The 22,442-nt window shown below is 33.8% G+C and overlaps 3 protein-coding genes across 5 annotated transcripts; all 3 read right to left on the reverse strand.

Moving 5' to 3' along the window:
* Positions 1–4,265: 4,265 nt before the first annotated feature.
* Positions 4,266–8,422, reverse strand: TBL2 (trichome birefringence-like protein (DUF828)). Its single transcript, XM_022040180.2, has 5 exons — positions 7,130–8,422; positions 6,462–6,654; positions 6,198–6,388; positions 5,770–5,928; positions 4,266–4,793 (listed from the first exon to the last, which is right to left on the reverse strand). Exons 1-5 carry the CDS (start codon positions 8,062–8,064, stop codon positions 4,451–4,453), a joined length of 1,821 nt encoding a protein of 606 aa, XP_021895872.1. The 5' UTR covers positions 8,065–8,422; the 3' UTR covers positions 4,266–4,450.
* A 2,879-nt stretch (positions 8,423–11,301) lies between these two features.
* Positions 11,302–16,833, reverse strand: NIK3 (NSP-interacting kinase 3). 3 transcript variants are annotated; one of them, XM_022040143.2, is made up of 11 exons: positions 15,989–16,833; positions 15,389–15,521; positions 15,187–15,258; positions 14,876–15,019; positions 14,648–14,719; positions 14,475–14,534; positions 14,262–14,350; positions 14,016–14,153; positions 12,805–13,146; positions 11,951–12,342; positions 11,302–11,784 (listed from the first exon to the last, which is right to left on the reverse strand). In XM_022040143.2, exons 1-11 carry the CDS (start codon positions 16,089–16,091, stop codon positions 11,467–11,469), a joined length of 1,863 nt encoding a protein of 620 aa, XP_021895835.2. In that variant the 5' UTR covers positions 16,092–16,833; the 3' UTR covers positions 11,302–11,466. The 3 variants fall into 3 exon arrangements, with proteins under 3 accessions (XP_021895835.2, XP_021895834.2, XP_088065168.1); XM_022040142.2 differs by having other exon boundaries at positions 14,016–14,162; positions 15,989–16,831; XM_088209042.1 differs by lacking the exon at positions 14,016–14,153.
* A 3,593-nt stretch (positions 16,834–20,426) lies between these two features.
* Positions 20,427–22,057, reverse strand: LOC110813143 (Kelch repeat-containing F-box family protein). The gene has a single exon (XM_022040169.2). The coding sequence runs from the start codon at positions 21,785–21,787 to the stop codon at positions 20,606–20,608; it is 1,182 nt and encodes a 393-aa protein (XP_021895861.2). The 5' UTR covers positions 21,788–22,057; the 3' UTR covers positions 20,427–20,605.
* Between the last annotated feature and the right edge of the window lie 385 nt (positions 22,058–22,442).

The following is a 22,442-nucleotide window of genomic DNA, read 5'->3' on the forward strand; positions in this document are numbered from 1 at the left end:
GCGACTGGTTCTTCTTCTCTGGCGGGGGACTGATGGCTAGGGTTAGGGTTCAATGTGAAGTGAGGTATTTATATCATTCTCCCTTTAATCTGGGCTGTCCACCGTATTTGATCTCAATCGTCCGATCGTATTTAAATAGAAAATGAATCTGGACCGTTCATCGCGATTTGATCTGGACCGTACAATCACACTTGAGGAGGAAGCGGATCCGGACCATCCATGCGCGCATAAATAAATCTGGACCGTTCGATCGTAGGCACGCGGATTGCCAGCGTGATCTCCTGCATGGCACCGCATCAGTGTGCCTTGCCACGCGACGCGCTCCGGTTCTTCGAAGCTGCTGACTAAGTGGTTCTATGTGGTACATTTTTCCTAAATTGTGTTTTGATATCTAATTTCTGATTTTTTTTTCAAAAACACTCATGTAACTTAAATTTTCACTCATTTTTTTCAAAATTCTTTTCAGTTTCATCATCTATTTATTTTTTTAAATTTTTACATTAAATAAAAATTTATAAATTAAAAAAATATATTTTATACATCAATTTTAAAATTAATTACGGGTATTAGAATGCAAGGGTGAAAATTGAAGAGTAGCATAAATAATGATTGGATTAAAATTGATTGGTTAATAACTTTTTTTTTTTTTTTTAAGAAATAGCAAAAGAAGGGCATGGCTAGAACTTGACTCTCATTTATGTGAAGTACAAAATATAATCATGATTAGTGTAGTGAAACAAGTTGTGTAAATTATCTTAAACTCATCACACGAAAATATTCTGGAGGGCTTAAATTTGGGGCCTTCTTTTCTAAAACCTAAACCATTATTATTATTATTATAAAACGCACTAATACCCTTCACAATTCACCAGTTCATTTCCATATCTTTAATTTCCCCAAAGTGGCTATTATACATTATCATTCAAAAAAGGGGTTTCAATCTTTTTTCATCGTTATATAAACTACTGTTTTATATGGAATTTCAGAGATTGAGAATTCTTAAGAATCTCTGCTTTCAGTTTCAAATAATTTAAATTATAAAGAAAAATTATTGTTTGTTTTCGTCAAAGAGAAAGCAAAAGAAGGGAAAAGGCATAAAGGTGGGTTGCCTTGACGTTTGCAAACTATTTGGTGCATTTCTGAGGAGGAGGTCACTACCTTTTGTAAGAATACCTTATGTAAGAATTTTAATTATTCTGATAATTATATTTATTAACATTAATATGAAAATTAAAATTATGATTTCTTTTGTCCATTTTATTTAATTTAATAAAATACATAATAAAAAAAAAAAACTTTGCTTAGTATAATTTGATATAAATTATTTGTTAACATATAAGGTTAATTCTTATGTTTCTTAATAAAATCTAAATCATATCTTATAATAAAATAAACGAGTAGAAAGATGTAAAAATAATATATACGTATATCTATGAGTTGAAATTTAACTATTCTGTTATAAGTAAGTTTTTTGAAAGCTATTTTTTATTACATTATAATTATTTCTTTAATGTATTAGTTTAGTGATTGTGTACAAAACTTATTTAAAAATTAAAATAATATTATAATATAATATGACTACAATTGGGTTGACGCTAATGGCAAAAGTGGAGATCTCCATAAGATTATAAAAGGTGCAGTGAAAGATTATGTCAACTTTAGCTTTAGCCATAGCCATAGCCATAGCCAGACTTAGATACACTTGGCTCCAACATGGTGGCTTGGGGCTTCGACAGAAAAATGTTGGGGGGTTAAATTAATGTTCACAAGTGCCCATAAATACCAAGTTTTTTAGACAGAGGAAAAGTACGTAATGAAGTAAGAATTAGAGGAAAGGTAGGCGGGGGCTCGAGTTGGGTAGAAGAAAAATGGACAACAAGGAGTAGTTAAAATTAGAAAGAAAAAAAAGGGAAATGAAGTTAGTGGATCTAAAAAGCAAGTAGTGTCATGATATTCAAAAAGATAATCCAATCCACTCAATATAAGTGGCCCTCCCTCACTCGACTCTCACTTCCTACTAATCAAAAGACAAAAGTGTAAATTTATTAGTTTCTTAATTGAACACATGCTTCTCTATTGCAACCCCTACTTATCTTGTTTGATTATGCTCTGAATCAAAATATTAGGTTATGTTTTTAATTCATTACGAGTTCTTCTCAATTAAAATAAAAAAAAAATTTAATTATCAGATAATATTTATTTTACTTAAAAATTATAATCCACTTGCTAAGATTTGACTTAACTAATTACAATAGTTTTTACTATTATTGTGTTAGCATCTTTTAAAGTAAAATATAATTTTTTTTTAATCACTAAATTATTGTGTTGTTAGTTTCCTAATTAAGTCATGTCGTTTAGCTTAAATTCTAATTTGATGTTTTTCTTTGCCGCAAATTATAAAAATAAGTCATAAGTTGACTTTATATCAACTTATACTAATTTAGTAAACAACTATTAAGCTGTGGGTTAGTAGTTATCTCTTCTCCTCTCTCTTGAGAGGATTAGGATTAAGTATTATAATTTGGTTTGAGCCATAAAATTAAAATAATTTGCTAAATATGTAAAACCTAGTCTGAATTTTTCTTTTTTTAATTCACAAAACTATAATTTATTTTTTAAATAAAATAAAGGGAAGAGTATAACACTGTGTTGTATTTTTTATTTTTATAGATTATCTCAATTAGCACCATGTACAGTAACACCCATGCTTTTATCACATACTAAATATGTGGTTAAAATTAATTCAAGATGAATATATGTATTAGAACATAAAAATTATAATTTATTTTAAGATTTGACAAAATGTGCATTTTATTTTTCAAGTCTCAGATAAAATTTAATTCAAATTAGACTTATTATTTTCTAATTTAAATGAGTGTCCATAATTCTATATGACTTGTAAATTTATTTCAAAAAATAACTTCAAAGGTTTTGAATGAAAAATGCGAAGATGTTTGAGAAATGATTATTTGCAGAGTAAATTACTATTCTACCCCGAAAGTAGTTCGTCACATGTTATACATGTGTATGTATATATATATTCACCTTCGTGTCGATGTTTAGTTTTTGATAAAATATCATTATCACATGTAAAAACAGAAGTAAAACATCGTGTGATGATAATACAGTCTTAATTCTAATTATTAAAAATAATATCGATATATTAAATATATTTGAGACATTCATAGATGTTCGGGAGGGAAATATTTCGAAATTTATACTTAGTTTGTTGAACTAGATTCAAATTTGTTCCAACTATAGTTTTCATCGGTTTAGCAAAGTCTGGAGAAAATACTAATTTGAATTAGAGATGGGGATGGAGCAAGTATCTATATCTTCACTCTTTTAAGTTTATAATTCTCTAATTCATATTTGAACGCTAATTGTTTATAAATTTTTGTCGGTATTATCCAGAGCGGATTAGTGGGTAATCTACCCATTTGTCAATGTCTAATTTGAATTTCTCTAAATGCATGTAGGTGAAGGGCAAGATGGTACAAATGAATTGGAACTTTCCACCCAGCTGAATCGAATTTTTTAATGGTGGAAAATTTTAAAGAAAGATAGTGAATGATCTATTTGTCCATTTCTTCCTTTCATATCTCAATCATAAGCAGCTGGTGCTATTTAAAGCGCAGAGGCAGAGACTTAACAATCCCCCAGTTTGCTTTTCAAAGACCCCAACTGGGTATCGCAAATATATGATAATTTCGGCCATGGCATGCTTGATCTGGGAAGAGTCAATCCATGGGTCTTGATGAAAGCAACTGGGGGAGGAGGAGGAGGAGGCTTGAAGAACTGATATGGAATCTTCATCGTCTTCTTCTCCCCAATATCATTACAGTTTGCGCGTGCTTGCTCGTTTTGCTTTTTGGCTGACTGCCATGTGCATAAAGAAGCATGAATCATAAGGTTGCTTGTTTATGCGAAGGGTATGACAGAGAGTGAAAGGTTAATGCATGCCAAACCGGCAAGTCACAGAACGGCGAATGGCTCCTTCATCAACTTATAGCTTATAATGGCTTTTATTTTTTCCTTTGTTTTCTTTTCTGTCTCTTTTTCCTTTTCTACTTTCTTTTGCATGGGAATGACCGTAATAAAAATGGTTTGTGTTTATATATTGTGTGTGTGTTTGCTGTATCAGCTTCTGCAAATCAAACGGATAATATTTCTATATAATCTCAACTCTCTCTCCAAGTCCTTAATTCAGAATTTTTTTTCATTTCTCTTTGTTGCAAGTAAATGGGACTCATTTTGTCTGTTGATTCATTTCATCAACTCGAAATGTATATATGCGTGTATTCATTCATGATTTGGAAAGAAAATACATCAGATTGCTTTCTTCACAAAAAGCCCATACGCTAATCAGGGAAGATTAAGAAATTTCCAAAAAAGAATAACAAATCATTATCTAAAATTTTAGGCTTCTATATGTACAATATGGTCGTGCTCAGTTTTGCCACGATCCTCTTCCGGCCTTCAGCAGTGAAGCATATAACAACTCGTTCCATGTATCTGGTACTCCCGGCAAGCACCAGTGGCTGCAATCTTGAAACTTCTCTGCAATTTTCCGTTCTTTTGTTGACTTGAAAGTTGATCTATAAATAGAAGGGTGACCATCTTTTCGGAAATCAGTCAGCCTACTTATGTTCATATATATAACTGGAGTCTTCATTTCTCGAAGAACGGGTTCCAGAGATCTCATTTTTGATGGGTATTTTGCTAGATATTTGACATTGAAGATTGGCTCAGTTTCGTTGTGGCACTGTCCTCCCGAGTTCCACGGACCCCCTCTGCAACCATGTTAAACTATTCATATCCTACTTTTATTTCAAAATCTCTCAATTCCAACAGCAAAGAAAACGTACTATGGCCCTTGGCTGACAACGAAAAAAAAAAAGAGAAGAAAAGAAGAACGAGGCATAACTTTTGCTGAGTCTACTGAGGTTTAGCTACATTGCAAACAACATTAGAGAACAGTTCATGTCAATGATATAAATATTCTTTTAACAAGGTGCATCAGACATTGAAAGAAGTGTTTTAGTCTCAAACATCGAACAACTTAAATCCAAGTAAGGGGATAATGAACCTATCACAAAATTTATTTACGAGCCTTTGCTCTTGCCCATCCCCGGAAGGATATGCATCTGGGCAGAAATCATTCTTATGGTGTCTGTTTTTAAGAAGAAAACTTTGCAAAAAAGAATAGATCTGAATATTCAAAGTTAATCAGGATCTTGTAGCATTGCTCATGAGAAAATTCGGGCAGTTTGTCTTGAAGTTCATAACTGGTTTTCTATCCAAGTTCTACAGATTAATATCATATAGAAGCAGTGAGATACGGGGAAAAAACAGGGTATCTTATCTTGTCCCTAGTAGAGTACTAAAATATTTTAGGAGTACAAGCAAAACTTGTTCTATCACCATTTTAAAATTATTTTAGGAGTACCCGCCGCCCCTTTTTTGTCAGGGAGTGATTAATTCAACTTTTCAATTCACCAGCATATGCAACTTTTCAAATAATTCATAGGTGCATGTTCCCAACTTTTTAGAAGATATTATATCGATTGATTAACAAATCTCAAGCTTCCTACAATATAGCCAAGCCATATTACAATTAGAAAGTGAAAATCAACATATCCTGATTGATTTTGCTTAACTTTGAGGACGGAGCCAACCTAATTCATTCTAAGAGCATCTAAAATGCAGTATTCATGAGCCATGCCGGGGGTTATAAAGCAGGTGGTTTAAAAAAAAACAGTCCTGTACCTGAAATGCGTGACTGAATATCCCCGAAAAATGACCTGGGTTCGGCTGTTGTCAATGTTCTTGTCAACCCATCTTGCCCAAGTGGCGAGTGCTTTCTTATATGCTTCCAGAACCTTGAGCCTTGGGTAGACATGGTTACCTTCTTGATAATAGTCTTCTCTAGAATACCAAAAATTTTCCAAAGAAAACGAAAAATTTTAATTGTCTGACTAGAGAAACTGAAAGGTAGAAAACAATGCATGAAAATTAAAGTTGTCAACATAACAATGATGTCTGTTCTTTCCTTCTCATAAATAATCTGCCCTTTCCAAGTAACACAATTTAAATACTTATAAATGCAAGTAACTAACTAATGATTTTTCATGGTTATGCACAACCAAAATGTAAGGCCTGATAAGATGTAATCAGATATTTGAAGAAACATTTACCCTCTAGATGTTTTCTCATGAGTCCACCAATGACCTGTATTGAAGACTATGATATCAGCATCCTGATACATAGACGTTGTCTGGTCCATCAAATCCAATCTCAGGGTTTCTATAGATCCATTTTTTCCTTTGAAAACGGATTCTCTGACAAGAAAGGGAGCAGCCACAAAGTCCACCGAACAATCGTAATCCTATCAGAATGGGAAATGGAAAGCTCATCAGAGAAGAGACAGAGGAATAAAAACGTTGCAATTCAAAACTTGCCTCGAACCGGAAAGCATAAACACCCTTCTTCTTAAATTCTCTCCTTCCAGAAATCTCATAAACTCTTTCCTTGTTTTCATTACTATGGCGGAGAAGACACACCAAAGACTCCCACATGTTCCGATTTAGGGAATCTCCCACAAAAACCAGTTTCTTCCCTCTCAATTTCTCCAGAAAATCAGTAGCGTTAAATCTGGATGCATTCAATAATCAACAAACAAGTCATAACTTTGGAAATAATATATTTCTAACTTGAAACAGTTAGCATTTCACCCAAATGCAATATACTATATTACATATAACTAGAACAAAAATTTGTCCATAGAAATCATCAAACAAAACCGGAAGACTGGTGATACTTCATACACCATAACAGCAAAGAACAGCGTTGACTAGTAGTAAAAAACAAGCTAACTTGGAACTTTTACAGATTGCAAGAGACAAAATAATAATAAACAATCATGGGTCTGCAATAAAATACGACTCACCTGCGTCGTCATCCTTTCGCCAACACAAAAATTTGATTATCGAGAACAGACGTTATATGCCTAACCTCAGATACAAAAGAACTATATCCTTGGCATAAAATTTCATGAACTCATTATCAGGTTTCGCTTCTGCTTGAGGAGAATACACTAAGGTTTCAGAAATCAGATAGAGATGATTACCTAGGGATGTCGCAACCATTTGATTGCCACTTCCATTTAGCAAATCCATCATCAGGCCTCCCATTAAGATGGCAATCAAAGTCCCGATCGATGTAAGGACAAGAGCCTGCTGGATAGTATGGCTTTGAATCATCCCTCACCCATTCACCATCAAATATATCACATGAACTGATATTTTTGTCAGTGTGATTCTTCTCCAAAGAATCCGCTTGATAACTCGTATTGCTGGATGTTTCATCTCCACCCACCTTTTCTCTGTTCGTAAAATTGCCTCCATTGTTGTTTACGGCAATCGTATTATCACCATCAAGCGAATTCTCCATAGATTTCCCTTCAGTTTTCCCCTTCGCGTGTGCCTCTTCAGTGGCAACAAGTAAGGTTCCATTATTTGTTATCTCAGAGGAATTTCCAAAGCGGATATTCTCGTCAGCTATCAGTGTATTCCCGTCAGAGCCCACGGGACTTCCATTTTTAGCAATAACTAAATCGTTTCCTTCATGGGTATTCGGCTCAATGCCGCCTTCAACACGAGAAGTTTCATGTTTAACCTCTTGAGAGAAATTTCCCGGATGGGTGTTTCCCAAAACAATCCCTTGTCCGTTATTGCCCTCGAAATCTTGCATTTGAGCAACCATTGATGTATTGACCTCTTGGATCGTCTGAACTTGCATGGCATCAGTGGCATTAGTAGAAGAAGAAGAAGAGGAAGAGGGAACAGAAAAAGGGAAACTCCATGAAGCATTAGAGGAACCAACACCAGCATTATAAAATCCCCGAAACAAAGGCACAACCAAAGGAGTCTTGAGAGAGTTACTGAAGAAAAGCAGAGTGAGGAAGATGAGAGAAACCCCAATTCCCAAACCAAATCTAGTTAACACCTTGCTCTTCGACGGCAGAATCTGATCGGAAGATGAATGCTTCTTTGAAGAATCCATGGCCAAGCATATATGAATAACACTAAAGAAAACCAACCCTTTTCAATCCTAAACCAAACAGTTAATCATTTCCAAGTGAAAAAACTTTAAAATTATAAGAAAAATATATATGTTCTTGTACACTTATGTAGACCAAAACTTAGATCATTCTTGATTCGAGACAAATAAAAAATAAAAAATAAAAAAGCCAGGAGCATATAAAATCTGTGAGGTACTAGAGAGCGGTGGGTAGGGAAAAGAGAGAGAGAGAGAGAGAGGAAGACAGTGAGCAACGGAAGTAGGGTTAAAAGTAGCCGGCCGCGGTTTTGGGAATCTATCAGTTTCTGAACAGAAGCACTTTTGGGAATTCAAGGTTAAGCCATTAATAATTTAGATTAAAAAAATTATCCAGAGTGATTCGCATGAAAGACTGGATTTTTGTTGGTAGTAGGAATGTTTTTCTTTTTAGGAATCTTAAATTTCAGATTTTATTTTATTTTTTTAAAAAAAGAATTCTAAACGTCTAGTGATTATTATGAATAAATATAGATCTTCTTGGTTAGTAGAAACATCCATGGAATGGTAATTTAGGACGAAGTATATTTCATTTTACAAATTTAATGACCTGACAAAACAATTATCCATATTGTGGGATGAGCATGTTTTTTTCTTTTTTTTTTTTTGGGTTAAGAAATTGATGGCATGGAAATTCACTTTTCACTTATTACAATTTCTTGTTTGTCCTTCTTTTTAATAACAATGCTAATTGAAATCCATTAAACGACAGTCAAAACCATTAAGTATACTATCATTCATTCATATATATATATATATATAAGCTTCCATTATTATGTAGGATATTTTATTTTTGGTACAGTTATAATTGATCTATTCACAATTCAGTTCCAATTTCCTAGATTTTCGTGTCAATTTAATTAAATTCATCAACAAATATTAAGGCTAGAGTTAACTAGCTGAATGACACATCTTTTCTTCCTATGACCTCCAAAATAATCTACAAAATCAAAGTAAAAATTCAGAACCATATGAGTTAAAAGATTATATGAAAAAAAAAAAATTTAGGATCTAACACAAAAGTCATAATAAGTATTAAAAAATTATTATTATTTAAAAATTAAAAATTTTAGTTAAAAATTTTATTATATACGTAGATCTATATTAGATGACAATAGTTAAATATATAAAAAGATAATAAGTAGATCGTTATGAAAAATATCTGATAAGATATGTGAAAATTTTTGAAAAAAATAATATATTTTTTTATATAAATTATTTGATAATATAAAATTTAATAAAATTTAATTATTATTTTAATAGTAACAAATAATAACACTATTATAAATAAATTGAACCACTACTAATAAATATTTCGAAGCTATTACTCCAACAATTATTACTCTTGACCAATATGCATAAGTTATATGTATATATACCTACAATGAGAGATCATCTCTTATCTTGCAACTTAAATTTTCAATATTCATTATGCTATTTTATTTATTATTAATACATTCATTAATTTAAACATTTTAGTGAATCTTCGATCATCTCTAAACATATATTTTGAATTATAATATGTTACAACTTTACTTAATAACTCTCCAAATTAATAAATATATCAACACTACACTAGATAGTTTAATCAACATAATTAATAATTTTTTCTATCACTTTGTCATCATCTCATTAAAAACTAATCTTATAAACTTATATCTTCACTTGAAAAGTGACAAATGAAGAAATGATCATGACAACCAGGAGAAATGCATGAGATTCTATAGAAAAAATATTTTTAAAGTATAAAGAATAAAGAATAAAGATTTACTCAAATAAATTATTATTCTTTAAAAAAGTATATGATGATATTATTCGAGTTATTAAAGAAGTCGATCAATATATTGATTCATTTAAACAACAATTATTAAATATCAAGAGATAAATATTACCACTCATTAATCAAGATCAAACCTTAAAAAAAGGACGAGCAACATCCTAGTGCATGATTATCTCAACCAAGACCATGCTAGTGATGTCAAGACACTTGAAGGTAGACACCTAAAGCAATATTTGGTGACATGTGAATAGTAATAATAACGAGGTAGTGTTAAGAAGAAGGTTGAAAAATGGAAAATAAATTGACCAACCTCAACAAGACTACCAAGACTGGGTAGTGCAACCAAGAACAAGAGTTGTGAGCTTGAGACCGAGCTTATTGACAGTGATCTATATAATCTAAAATATAGCAATTAATCCTCTTTCTTTGGAATTTAACGGAAGAGTATATTCAATATAAAATTTAGTTGTCATATCTAAATATTTATATGGAGGCGAAAAATTTCACATAACAAGTAAACTATTATAAGAACATTGTTAAGTTTTAAAGTGCAACAAAAATAATATTTTATAAAGGCTTTCTCTACTAAAATAGTTTTAGACACTCAAGTCAATGAATATATCATGGATCCTCCCGCACGTCAGTCGACATCAGTGCCACCGACGTGACTTCCTTCGGTGATGAATCAGCAGAAAAAATCCGGCGAGTCAACCTCTTATAACCTAAGAAATGGCATATGGAATAAATCTTTTGATATTTTTAATAAATAAATAGTAAATCTGAACTAAATTCCAAACAAATTTTTATAATAAAGCGTCAGTTTGAACTAAATTTAAATCTAAAAAAAATTTCGGAGGTGATTATTAATTCTTTTTAATAAAGACTTTCAGATACATATCTTTTTCTTCGGCAATTTTGCAACATCTCGCGAACTGTAATAAAAAATGTAGCCGCCTGCTGCCAACAAAATGATTGTTAGACACGTGACATAAGCACGCATCTAACTCTAATTACGAGTGATGAGTCTCAGGGCACGCACTACTCTTTCCCTTATAAAACACATTCGACATACACTGCTAATAGATTTATTCTAATTTCACCACGTGTCAACATTTATAGAGATAGATGATTTGATAATAATATCGGTGGCAGGAGCATGCTACTTTGCTTACATTGAATGCTTCCGTCTTTTCCCTTTCATATTTTTGCCTAATGATGCCTATAGCGTGCAGCTCAAGCAATCATTCATCCACATGCATCAAAACTACGTCGTTTCTACTTCATTCAAAATATTCTTCTTTTTAGTTTTTTTGTAGTCATCTTTATTAATAAAAATTGTATCTCTACTTCATTAAAATTTCTTTATGAAAATTCCTCAAAATTTTTTTGTAGAACCACAACAATCAACTGAATTACATTTCTTTCCACAAAAATACTTATACATGGCTTTCCCCTCTTTTCTTTTTACTCTTTACAGATGAATACGTGCATTTGACAATGGCAGATTGCTTGTTTTAAAGCTCTACAACTAAATGATGTGAAGTGATGATAGTAGTTATAGATTAATGTCACCTAGGGCCAGAAAGTTCCATGGCTTCCACCACAAGTGAAGACTCTTCTATGAAATCTAAGTATCTTTGAGGAGGGTTTTCTAAGGATCGGAATCTGGGTGTCTCAACCTTCTGTGAGGCCTCCCATTTTTCAGCTAAACCATCACCTTCTAACATCCTTAAGACTTCACACATCTTCGGTCGATGGGAAGGATTAAATTGTGTACATAACAGGGCAACCTGAACCATTTCTTCCAATTCAACCTCGTCAAAATTGCCCATTAGATCCTTGTCCACCAGAAGGTTCAACTTTCCTTCATGATGGAGCTTCTTTACCTGCATAAAAATGGAAGAGAAAAGTTAATCGTAAATGTGAATTAGAACATTCCTCTATGTTGATTGAATAACTTTCTTCAGTCTCTTGGTAAATAGGAAACTGTATAATAACGTATTAGCAAATCAAGTTGCTGGTTTGTGCAAAGTTTGGAGCAAGAGAATGTACCCAATCAAGCATAACACCTTTCTGGTTTGCTGCTCGTCCAAAATCTAAGGCTCTCTGACCAGTTATCAGCTCAAGAAGCAAGATCCCAAAACCAAAGACATCAGTTTTTTCTGATGACTGACCTGTCGACAAGTACTCAGGGGCAATGTGGCCAACAGTGCCACGCACAGCTGTAGTCACATGGGAATCTCTGTGATCCAAGAGCTTGGCTAACCCAAAATCTCCGACAACTGCCTCAAAATCTTCATCCAACAAGATGTTGGCTGCTTTGACATCACGGTGGATAATCTTGGGGTCACACTGTTCATGCAGATAAAGTAGACCTCTAGCTGTACCCAAGGCAATCCTCTTACGCCTTGTCCAGTCTAAAGCTGGCCTACTATTGATATGATCTGATGCCAAAAGAAAAAAGCCAAAGAATGGCCATGTTATTATATGAACCGAATTTGAGGTAGTATGATTTGAGTATGAAAAAGAAATCATACTAGCAGACAAAATATTTTAATTCATTTGCAAGCTGTAGGAAACTCGAATATCTGAGTGCTTGTAAGATTTTGAGTTTGGCCAAAACAGAAACGGGCATCAACAAGTTAACAAGAATGATGGAAGGAGTCAACTAAAACCATCCATGTCAAACAAGCAGGAGTCTTTTCATTTGGGTTATTAGCATAAAGTTATGAGATGGTCATGAAGTGACTAATATTCCTTTACTTTTATGTCTATAGATTTCTGAGGATGGAATCTGCAGACTTGTAGGAAGTTATGGAGGTTTGGATAAATTTTGGGTGAGAGAAAAAATTCCCAGATTTTTGGACTAGTAAGAATTATTAGCAGCTAGAAGTGCATTGACAAACCTCGTAAGCGGGAAGCTACACTTCCATTTGGCATATAAGGGTAAACAAGCAGCCTTTCATTCTCAGTAGAGCAAAAGCCACTGAGCCTAAGAAGGTTGCGATGAACTGCTAAACTTATAGTCTCCACTTCTGTCTGAAATTGGATTTCACCACCTGCTATATTGAAGTCCTTCAACCTTTTAACAGCCACCAAATTTCCATCATTCAAGCACCCTTTGTATACAATGCCAAACCCACCTCTTCCAAGAATGTTTTTTGAGTTGAAATGGTCTGTTGCAGCCCGAAGCTCCTTAAATGTATACCTCTTCAAATGGCCCAATCTTACATCAGGGTCATATTGATCTGCCCAAGAATCAAGACTCAGAAAGCAGGGATAATAGAAGCAAAACAAGGAAAGTAACAAATTAAAAATAATGCTTTTGCCTTCAACCTTAAAACAATCAAATGCACCCTTTCATGACTTATCCAGAAGTAACATATATTTCTTTGTCCATCTTATTGATAACTAAATTATTTATTCTTCTGAAATCAGAAGTATCTGTACGAAACTAAAGTCAGCTTCTTCAAATATTGTTCTTACTGAATTTAAAAACTTTCAAGCAGAATCCAACTGCCAATTAGCAATCCAATTTTAAACAAATTAAAAGGGAAAAACATCAAGAAGTATTCTGATAGTAGGTCAAATAGAATTAACGTTATCTAGGATCTGATTCTTTCTAGGAATTTGAGGATTTTCAGTTTCATTTCCTTTCCTTATTTGATTGCTACTTTGCCTGCATTGTTAATTTTACTACTGGCTTCAGTACATTTCTCCTCCTGGCATTCTCTTCCATTCTAACTTTTTTCTTCTCTTTCCTCTCTCATACTTCTCTTTGTCTCCCATTCTCCGTTATTATTTCCTCTTCTTGTCCCATATAAATGTTAGTACCATCACTAAAATGCGAGAAAAACTTCTGGAACTGTAGAATGTTTGCCAAAAGAAAAGCATGTCTAATTATTCATGTGCATACCTGCAGAATCTAGAAATTAAAATTTCAAACCAAGCAGGATACTCAAGAAAAAACCCACAAAGACAACCATAGCACAACAAATGAACTAGAACTCCCAACTCTCAAAGATGAAAACAACTACTGCTTACACCATAAAACTCTCATTTCAAAGCAAGAAAAAAATACCAAATATAAAAAGAAGACTAAATTTAAAGGACTAACCATTGACATCAAAGAATATCTGCTGATTGTGTCTATATCGCCACCAAAAAAATAAACCAATAAGAAGTATGACGAAAAAAGCAGCACCAAAACTTGCACCAAAAGCAACAACAACATGATGGCCATTTGTTCCAGAATCTGATGCAGCTAAGAAAACAAAGATAAAAGTTCATAAATGTCATCAAATTTCCAAGCATAGAACTTTGAGAACAAAAAATTAAACCTGCAAAGAGAAAAACCTCTTACCATCTGGTGGGAGTGAAAGAGGCTCCGGGAAGACAGCAGAACAGTTGTCGCCGGCCTTGGGCCCACAGATTAAAGGATTACCAACAACTCTGGGGGAAAAAGAATGCACCACTTTTCAATAAATAATATAGTAATAATTTACATGGATGGCTTCTCTCAAAAAACAAAAGACTTTATTTGCATGGCAGATTTAAGATAAAAGAAATATCTTACTTGAATGTTCTTGCTGATATTTTCGGAATGGTACCACTCAGATTATTGTATGAAAGATCCCTGTGTGCATATTTTACTTCTAATGGTGAATAAGAATTAGATAAAATCACCAGCAATTTACATATTACTTCTAGTTACATGGTAAACCATGGACAAAAAGATGGAAAACATACACAAGTGTGAGACCTTCAATGTTGGACAGAGACTCAGGGCAGGATCCAGTAAGGCTGTTGTTATTTAAACGCCTGACTTAGTACAACAAAGTAACAAGAAAGGCTTAGATTTTGCGCTGGACAGTCAATATAAATCAATAAGAACAATGTCTATGGCAAGATATGTTTCCTACAATGAGAAAGCAGCTTGCAGAATCTTTGGTAAGCGGCAAACACCCTGAAACTTACAAATAATTAAGGTTCTGTAGTGCTCCCAAGGAGGTTGGTATTTCTCCAGTAAATAAATTGTTCGAGACATCAAGCGTTTGAAGTTTTTCTAACTTCCCAATTGTATCCGGAATAGGACCAGAAATAGTATTATTTTGGAGCAATCTACAAATAGATGTTAACAGAATCATATATAAAGAATATTAAGTGAACTTGAAACTTCTAACTTATCACTACTGCAAAATAAAGGCAATCCTTGTCAACAAATTAATAAACAGAGGAGACAACAAAGCCAACTTAAAACAAGAAGCAGAAATGAGATGATCGCTTACACTGACTGCAAGTTTGTAAGGTTTCCAATCCCTGGAGAAAGAGTCCCGGACAAGCTCAGACTAGGAAGTCCCCTGTTTATGGGGTAAAGAATCATCCACTCAAAAAATAGGCTTCAAACACTAAGCAGATGGTTTTCATGAAGCCTTCACCTTCATGCAAGATTAAACACAAGAAACAGATAGAGAGAGCTAAGAAACTTACAAAGCGGAAACATAGCCATCAGCCGAACAAGTAACCATACTCCAGCTACAAGGGTCCACAGAATTGCTATCCCAGTTCTCCAAAAGATTGTGTTGGTCGTTTAACGCGTTTTTAATGGCCATTAGAGCTACCACTGCTCCAATTCCATTTGAGAAAAATCAGATAATTCCATTGAATTTGTTGCAGGAGTAAAAGAGAAGAATCCAAAGACATGGACCCCAAACACAAAGTTTTAACAGTTGCAGTAGAATTTTTATCCATAAGAGTTGAAATATGTTTGCAGGGCATTAAAGCACTCAATTCAAAAGAAGAAAAAAAACTGAGAAAACTTCTTCTGAACCCATAAAGTATATAAAGAAGCTGTCCTCAAGCTAAAAAGAATGGACTTAACTTTTGCAGACAAAACTGAATGGTATAACAGAGATAATAGGAACAATGAAGTGAGACTTTTTAAGAAATGTTTTTAAAAGCTAAAAATAAACTGTGGAAGAGAACAAAGTAACAGATGCATTTTTGTTGTGGAAGTGAATTGAAGATACATGACAGAGAATAAATTTGCGAGAGAGACAGAGATGAGTAAAGATCTCCAGAAGACCCAACCTTCATAGTTGATACCAGATGGAGAAAGAGTAGCGAGAGAAGACCCAATGAATGCCAAAACCACTAATCCCACTCTCAGCACCATGGAGCAATTATATTCCATTTTCTCACTTTTAATAGCTTTTACTTTGCAAAATCAGTATCAGCTTATCAACGCCATTACAACTAATAATTCCGTAACCCATTCTCACATAAGTTGCCTGTTAACTGTGCCTTATCCAGAAAAGATTCGTTCCCAGAATCAGAACCAGAATTACCATAACAGGAAGGGTTCCTTTTCTTCCCTACTTTTTAGCCTCAAAAGAACAAAACCGTGTCGCTTTCCAACTAAACCGAGTGATAAACAAAGACCCAGAAGCTTAAACTAACGTCTCAGAGGATACCCAACTCAAATGCAGAGAATTTTAACGGAAGTAGGGAGGATGAGGACCAAATGAGGTAAGAGAAATAGCAATAGCAAGAAGGAGAGAGTTTTCTCGAGAAACAAGCAGCGAGGAGCTTAAAATTCTGAGATCCTAGAGATCTGAGAATGTCGGTGTCTGATTTCCAAATGTGTTTGGATGATCCCAACAAATTCCATGTGGACTTGTTGTTGGTTTCTACCTTTGCCTAGTTGCTTCACTGCGATTCCATACCACCATTATCTTCTTCACCTCTTTCTCTCTCTTTTCTTTTGCTGTTTATAGTACATAAACAAACCAAAAAGATGAATGAAATCACTCACGCAAGAAGGAACCATACAAGCCAAGGCGAAGACAAAATGCCAAAGTGGACACTGGACACAGATACAGATGCAGACACTGTAACGAAAAGAAAAGATATAATTTAGGGGGGGGGGGGGGAAATTAATTTTAGAAACCCAAAAGCAATATAATTTTTTTGTTTTAAGGAATAGCAAAGATATTCGAAATTTCAGTGATTGGACTGAAGGAGTTGATAAGAGAGAAGGAGAGCCGGATGTCTTTGAAAAAAGAAGAGATTTGCAGGTTGAGCTTTTGGCAGGTCACGTGCCTTACTGTGTATTGGCCATCCTCTTGTTGGGTTTTGCCTTTCTCTCTCAACCGAAATTTTTTTTTTTAATAAAAAAAAAAATAATAATAAATTTAAATTTAATTGACAAATATAATTTCTTTTTACATACTTTAATTTTTATAGTGAACAAGAAAAACCAATCATTCTGACAAGAAATAAATTAATAAAATCAAAATTAATTTGTTAAAATAATAGTACTTCTGTTTTTTTTTTTTTGTAATTTGTCAAAAAATAGAAAATAATTTTAGAAAGCTGAAAAAAAGATATTTATATTATTTTGTCATTTATTAATATAAGGTTATTAAGTTTCAAAAATCATAAAAGATGCCTTTTTGCCTGTTTTCTCTTTATTCAGACATGTTCTTTTCTCTATTTTTTATTTTTTACAAAAAAGGTATAATATGCTTTTTCCAATTTTATTTATCTTCTCACTCTAATTTCAAATAAACTTTCCTCCATTTTCTTATATTTTTTAGCTTAATAATAGTTTTTACATACAATATTTTGTAGCATTGTTTCTTACTATGTATATTTTACGTATGTAATGGAACTTTTTTACTTTAGTCTTCAAAAAATATATAATTTAATTTTTAATATTTTTTATTTGTTTCAAATATTTAATTTTTTATTTTTTAATATAAATAACTTCAAATTTAGATTATATTCGAAAACTTATAAAATTAATAAAGATTTAAAAAAAAAAAATACAAGTCATTGTCCGACTAGTAATTAATATAAAATACCAAACTATGTGTACTAAGATTTGTAAAAAGAAATAATATATTAAAATATAAAATACCAACGTGAGATGAAACTGAAGTTTACCCTCTCTCTCTTTCTCTTTTTTTTTTTTTTTTAATCCTCTACACAAATTGTAAGATGTTCTTTCTGCTTAACGGCTTGCTGAATGGAGAATATTCTTTCAATTTTTTAAAAAATTCAAGTGAATGAGGAATTTATTTATATACTTTTTCTACTTATCGTAATTACCAACATATTTATTTTATTTATATATATAAAAAGTAGGGGTAAAAGTGGAAAAGAAAATTTGGGATGTGATTAATGGTTGATTTAAAGAGGCAAGTGTGAGTGTTTGTGGAGTTTAATAAGAATAATGCCTTGATTTGGTTGTGTTTGGGAAACTGGAAATCCCAAACCCAATGCCATATGAGTATTTTTGTCGTTTCTGGGAGAACTGAAATATTCCTCCACCTCATATCTTTAATTAAATTATTCATATATAATAATTTTTCAAAATATTAACTTAAAAACATTTTAAATTCCACATTTTTAATTAAATTTGTACCTTTTTTTTTTTTTTTTTTTTTTTTTTTTTTTAACTCATTAGAAATGATTACGGGAGAAACTTTTACCGACCCTTTATTTGTAAAAAAAAAAAAGAATAGTGGTAAAAGAATCCGAATGATTCCACCTAAATGATTGAGTGGGGAAGGCATGGGTCGAGTAACTTTATTTTTTTACTCAAACAAAAGACCATCATTAGAAAACAAGATAAATTATTGGTGTTTGATATTATTAAAAGTCAAAATTCACGACTTCAATTTGTAGTTTTATTGGACTGTTAATGCCAGATGAACATGGACTCTCTCATCCACTCTATTATATTAAACAAATGTTAATTTTTACGGGAAAATTAGTGCTAGTATTTTCAAAAGTAAGAAGATATCTGACGCCTGTTTGTTATCATGAACAGGATGAAAGAAAAAAATTAAAAAAAAAAAAAAAGCAAAAGCCGGAAGTGATGAAACTGGAGGGGACCCAGCAAAATACCAAATCCGAGAAGATTAAAAGAGAATTTTGACTGAATAAATCATCATTCTACTTACTGCCTACCAATGACGTGGCAAATTCTTATTGGTACAAATATGATAGTTATTCCTCTTTCAACTTTTCTTTGACCAAAAAGGGCTTCTTTTTTTTTTAAAAGGATATGGGGCCAGGGTTAAGGACATGTTTCCTATTTTTTATGGGGCTGTGGGTCCTTCTCCGGACCGCCAGCCCCATACCAACTGGGCCTTAAATTATCTTCTTTTCAGCACTCGTATTTATTTATTTTAAGCTGATGTTAGTCTCAACTAATATAGGTTTTTTTTTTTCTTCTTCTTCTTCTTCTTCTTCTTCTTCTTTGGGGTGGGTAGTTGTGTAAGACCAAAAACCAAACCACTCCGCCGACCAAATACTTGTTGAAAATCACATGGAATTGTTGTCTTTTGTTTTAATTAGTGAGGTACGTCTTAAATTGCCCGTGTACAGATTCTATCTTTTTAAGGCCATAATTAAAAAGAATCACCATTTTTTTTTTAAAAAAAAAAAATATATTTAAATTTCTATTAATTAAAAACTATAACAAATGAATTCTAATTACTTATAAAGTTCCAAATTTGTGGTTTTCTCACAAAATAATTTATTTGCGTAACTCATTCGGAAATCCCTACTTATTTTAATTCTAAAATTGTGAAAATATTTAGAAATTTAATTTTTATTATTCTAAAATCGGACTAGATTTTAAATTTATTTTTGCTAATAATTAATCTACTCAGTTTTACTATACTATTTAGTAGAAAACGAGATATTTGGTTGTTGGGTCATGGGATGTACAATAAAGGCCCAGAGATAGGGAATCTCATAAAAAGTTAAATTTATGTGACAAACAATATGTATGACAATGAACAATAATTTGTAGTATGATTTTGGCCAATTATAATCCAAACAAAATAGAGAAATCAGAAGTTCTCTTATGACTTTTACTTGTCTATTTATCTCTGGATTTTTCCTCCTGTTTATGATTTTCTTTTGGGAAAACTGATGGTTTTATGAAAAATATTTTCTGAAAAACAAAAGTTTCCTGTTCAGTTTGGTTTAAGAATTTGGGTCTTAACTACGCCACCCATATAGACTGGTAGTGAAGTGAATGTGAACTGTTGGCTCCACAAAAAAGGAAACTAAGATCTACTTACCCATTTCAAAATCATCCATTCTTGTCAATTTCTGACCACCTGATTATTATTATTTTCTATTTTCTAAAAAAAAAAGAGAAAATAGAAAATTCGAAATGTGAACGAGTGATGGGAGGAATTTTGGCTATTATATTATATTATATGATTTGGGGAGCGTATAAGCAAATAATTGGAATTGATGTAGTATCTCTGCGTGGATGGTGCTGCATTTATGTGCCGTTGCTTTCTACCAACTGCACTGCCTTAATTTTCTTTCCTTTATCTTCTCTACTAGATTTTATCATTCTTCTCTCGCTCCTCGGTCTCAGATATCTTTTGGAGCAAATGGAAGAGATGGACACAATGATATAAAAATTAAATATAAATAATGTTTCTATCTACGTTAAGTTAGTTAATTTTGTAATTTTTCAACCCATAATAGAAATATATTTTGACTTAAATAATTATTTTTATGCAATTTATATGCTTTAATTTGGAGTTAAATCAACTACTTCAAATACTTAAAAGAGCGATTGCATGTTTGGACGACCTACTTCTCTTACTCAATTAAATTGAAAAACAATAATAAAATCCCACGAAACGCAGCAAGAATAAACCAGAAACGACATCAGAATTCCATTCCCTTGACCGAGAATCTGCCGGTGTCATTGCCCAAAGCCAGCCGTAAATCAGCCATGCTGACGCTCGAACACGAAACCACAACCCTCTCCCCCACCGCGCCACTCCTATCTTTCACCACCGCGTTCCGTACGCTCCGCCATCGACCCACCACTCCACCCACCACCTCGCACACGACCAACTCTTCACCTTCCGCCGGGTTGTAAATATAAACCATTTCCTCCGCCGACTCCAATGACACCGACGCCATTCCCCTCCACTCATCTTCCTCTCCCTTCAATGTCTCCAAACACGCCTCCGGCATCTCCCCCATCTCCCTCATCTCCTCCAACAACTTCCCTTTCACTTCCCACATCTTAACGCCTCTCACATTCCCTTCTTCCCCCATAATCCCCACCACCACCATACGCTCCTCCACGAACGTAATCGCGCACGAGAACACCCCATCATCTGGTTTTATAACATCGTACGGTCCTTCCCACCTCTTCGTCTCCGTATCAAACGCGAACCCCTTACCAGATCTCTTCTCCACAACGTACATCTTTCTCGACTTCACCGCCACCGAGACCCATGTCGAGGAGGCCGAGTCCTTCAAGATCTCAGGCATTGACTCGCAAGTTTCCCAACTTCGGGTCTGCAAGTCAAAGATCTCCACCGCCAGGGGATTCTCCTCGAAGTCGCACGTTCCTCCGGCTAGCACCACGACCTCACCAACAGCAGCCACGACCGGGTCGGTTCGCCAGACTTTCGGGCCGTCAACGTGGTGCCAGGTAAGATGGAGGGGGTCAACGGAGAAAGAGAATTTAGAGGTGGAGAGTGTGTAGAGGATGGTGGAGTGGGAGGATCGAAGTGGGGATTGGTGTTTGACGGGGTGTTGCTTGAGTTCTACCCACACGTGCGAGCGAGGATCGTAAGCGTGCGTGGTTGTGGCGAACGGTGGCCGTCTGGATTGGGCGTGGACGACCAGCCACGGCTTGACTGGGTTCAAGTTGCGGAGAGAGGAGGAAACGGCGACGTTCCATGACTTGGAGACGTGAGAAGCAGGGAGTAGATCCACGAGCGGCACATGCGAGAGCACGGACTCTAGTATGTCTCCATGAACCGGATTTTCTTCTTCTTCTTCTTCTTCTGGTTTTGTGTGTTGATGGTGAGTGCTGTCGCCGTCAGACATTTCTGAATCCTTTTGGGTTGGATGTGGTGGAGTTCTGAGCCCGTCTGAATTTGATTTATAGTACGAGGCGTTTATATAGACGCGGGAAGGGAAAGGAGATAGTTTTTGGATTGTTCATATTATTATGGTAAGTTGGCAAATGCAGTTTCGGTCCATTTATTATTATTATTATTATTTTAAGGCGAACAAGCATGGTCGCCTCTGCAATATTAAGAGAAGATTGACAGGGGACTCTATTTCGAGCAACAAAAATTGTTTGCACATTCCAATCCGGGCAAACCGCTTCTAAGCCATTTATCCATCCAAAACAAGTGAACATTGGTATTCAATTTAGCTACGCAGAAAAGAGGTGTAAATTCTGTGTCAACTACAAATAGTTGGTCATTGTAGATTGAGAAAGAGAAGGAAAAGCAAGTAACGCTACTTCAAGATATAATAAAATTATTTTTGTGTTTGGTTAAAAATTGTATTATAATAATTATGTACCAGCTATTGAATTAGTGAAATAATAATTAAGAGTCGTACATATATATACAACTATTTTTTTCATTTAACGAGACATATAAAATTATTAAATAAGTAATATAAAATAAATAAATAAATAAATAAATAATTTAATTTGTTAATGTATTAAAAAAATTACTATTTAAAATAA

Source organism: Carica papaya, chromosome 8, assembly GCF_054855325.1.
Source record: "Carica papaya isolate Zhongbai chromosome 8, ASM5485532v1, whole genome shotgun sequence".
Lineage (NCBI taxonomy): Eukaryota > Viridiplantae > Streptophyta > Magnoliopsida > Brassicales > Caricaceae > Carica > Carica papaya.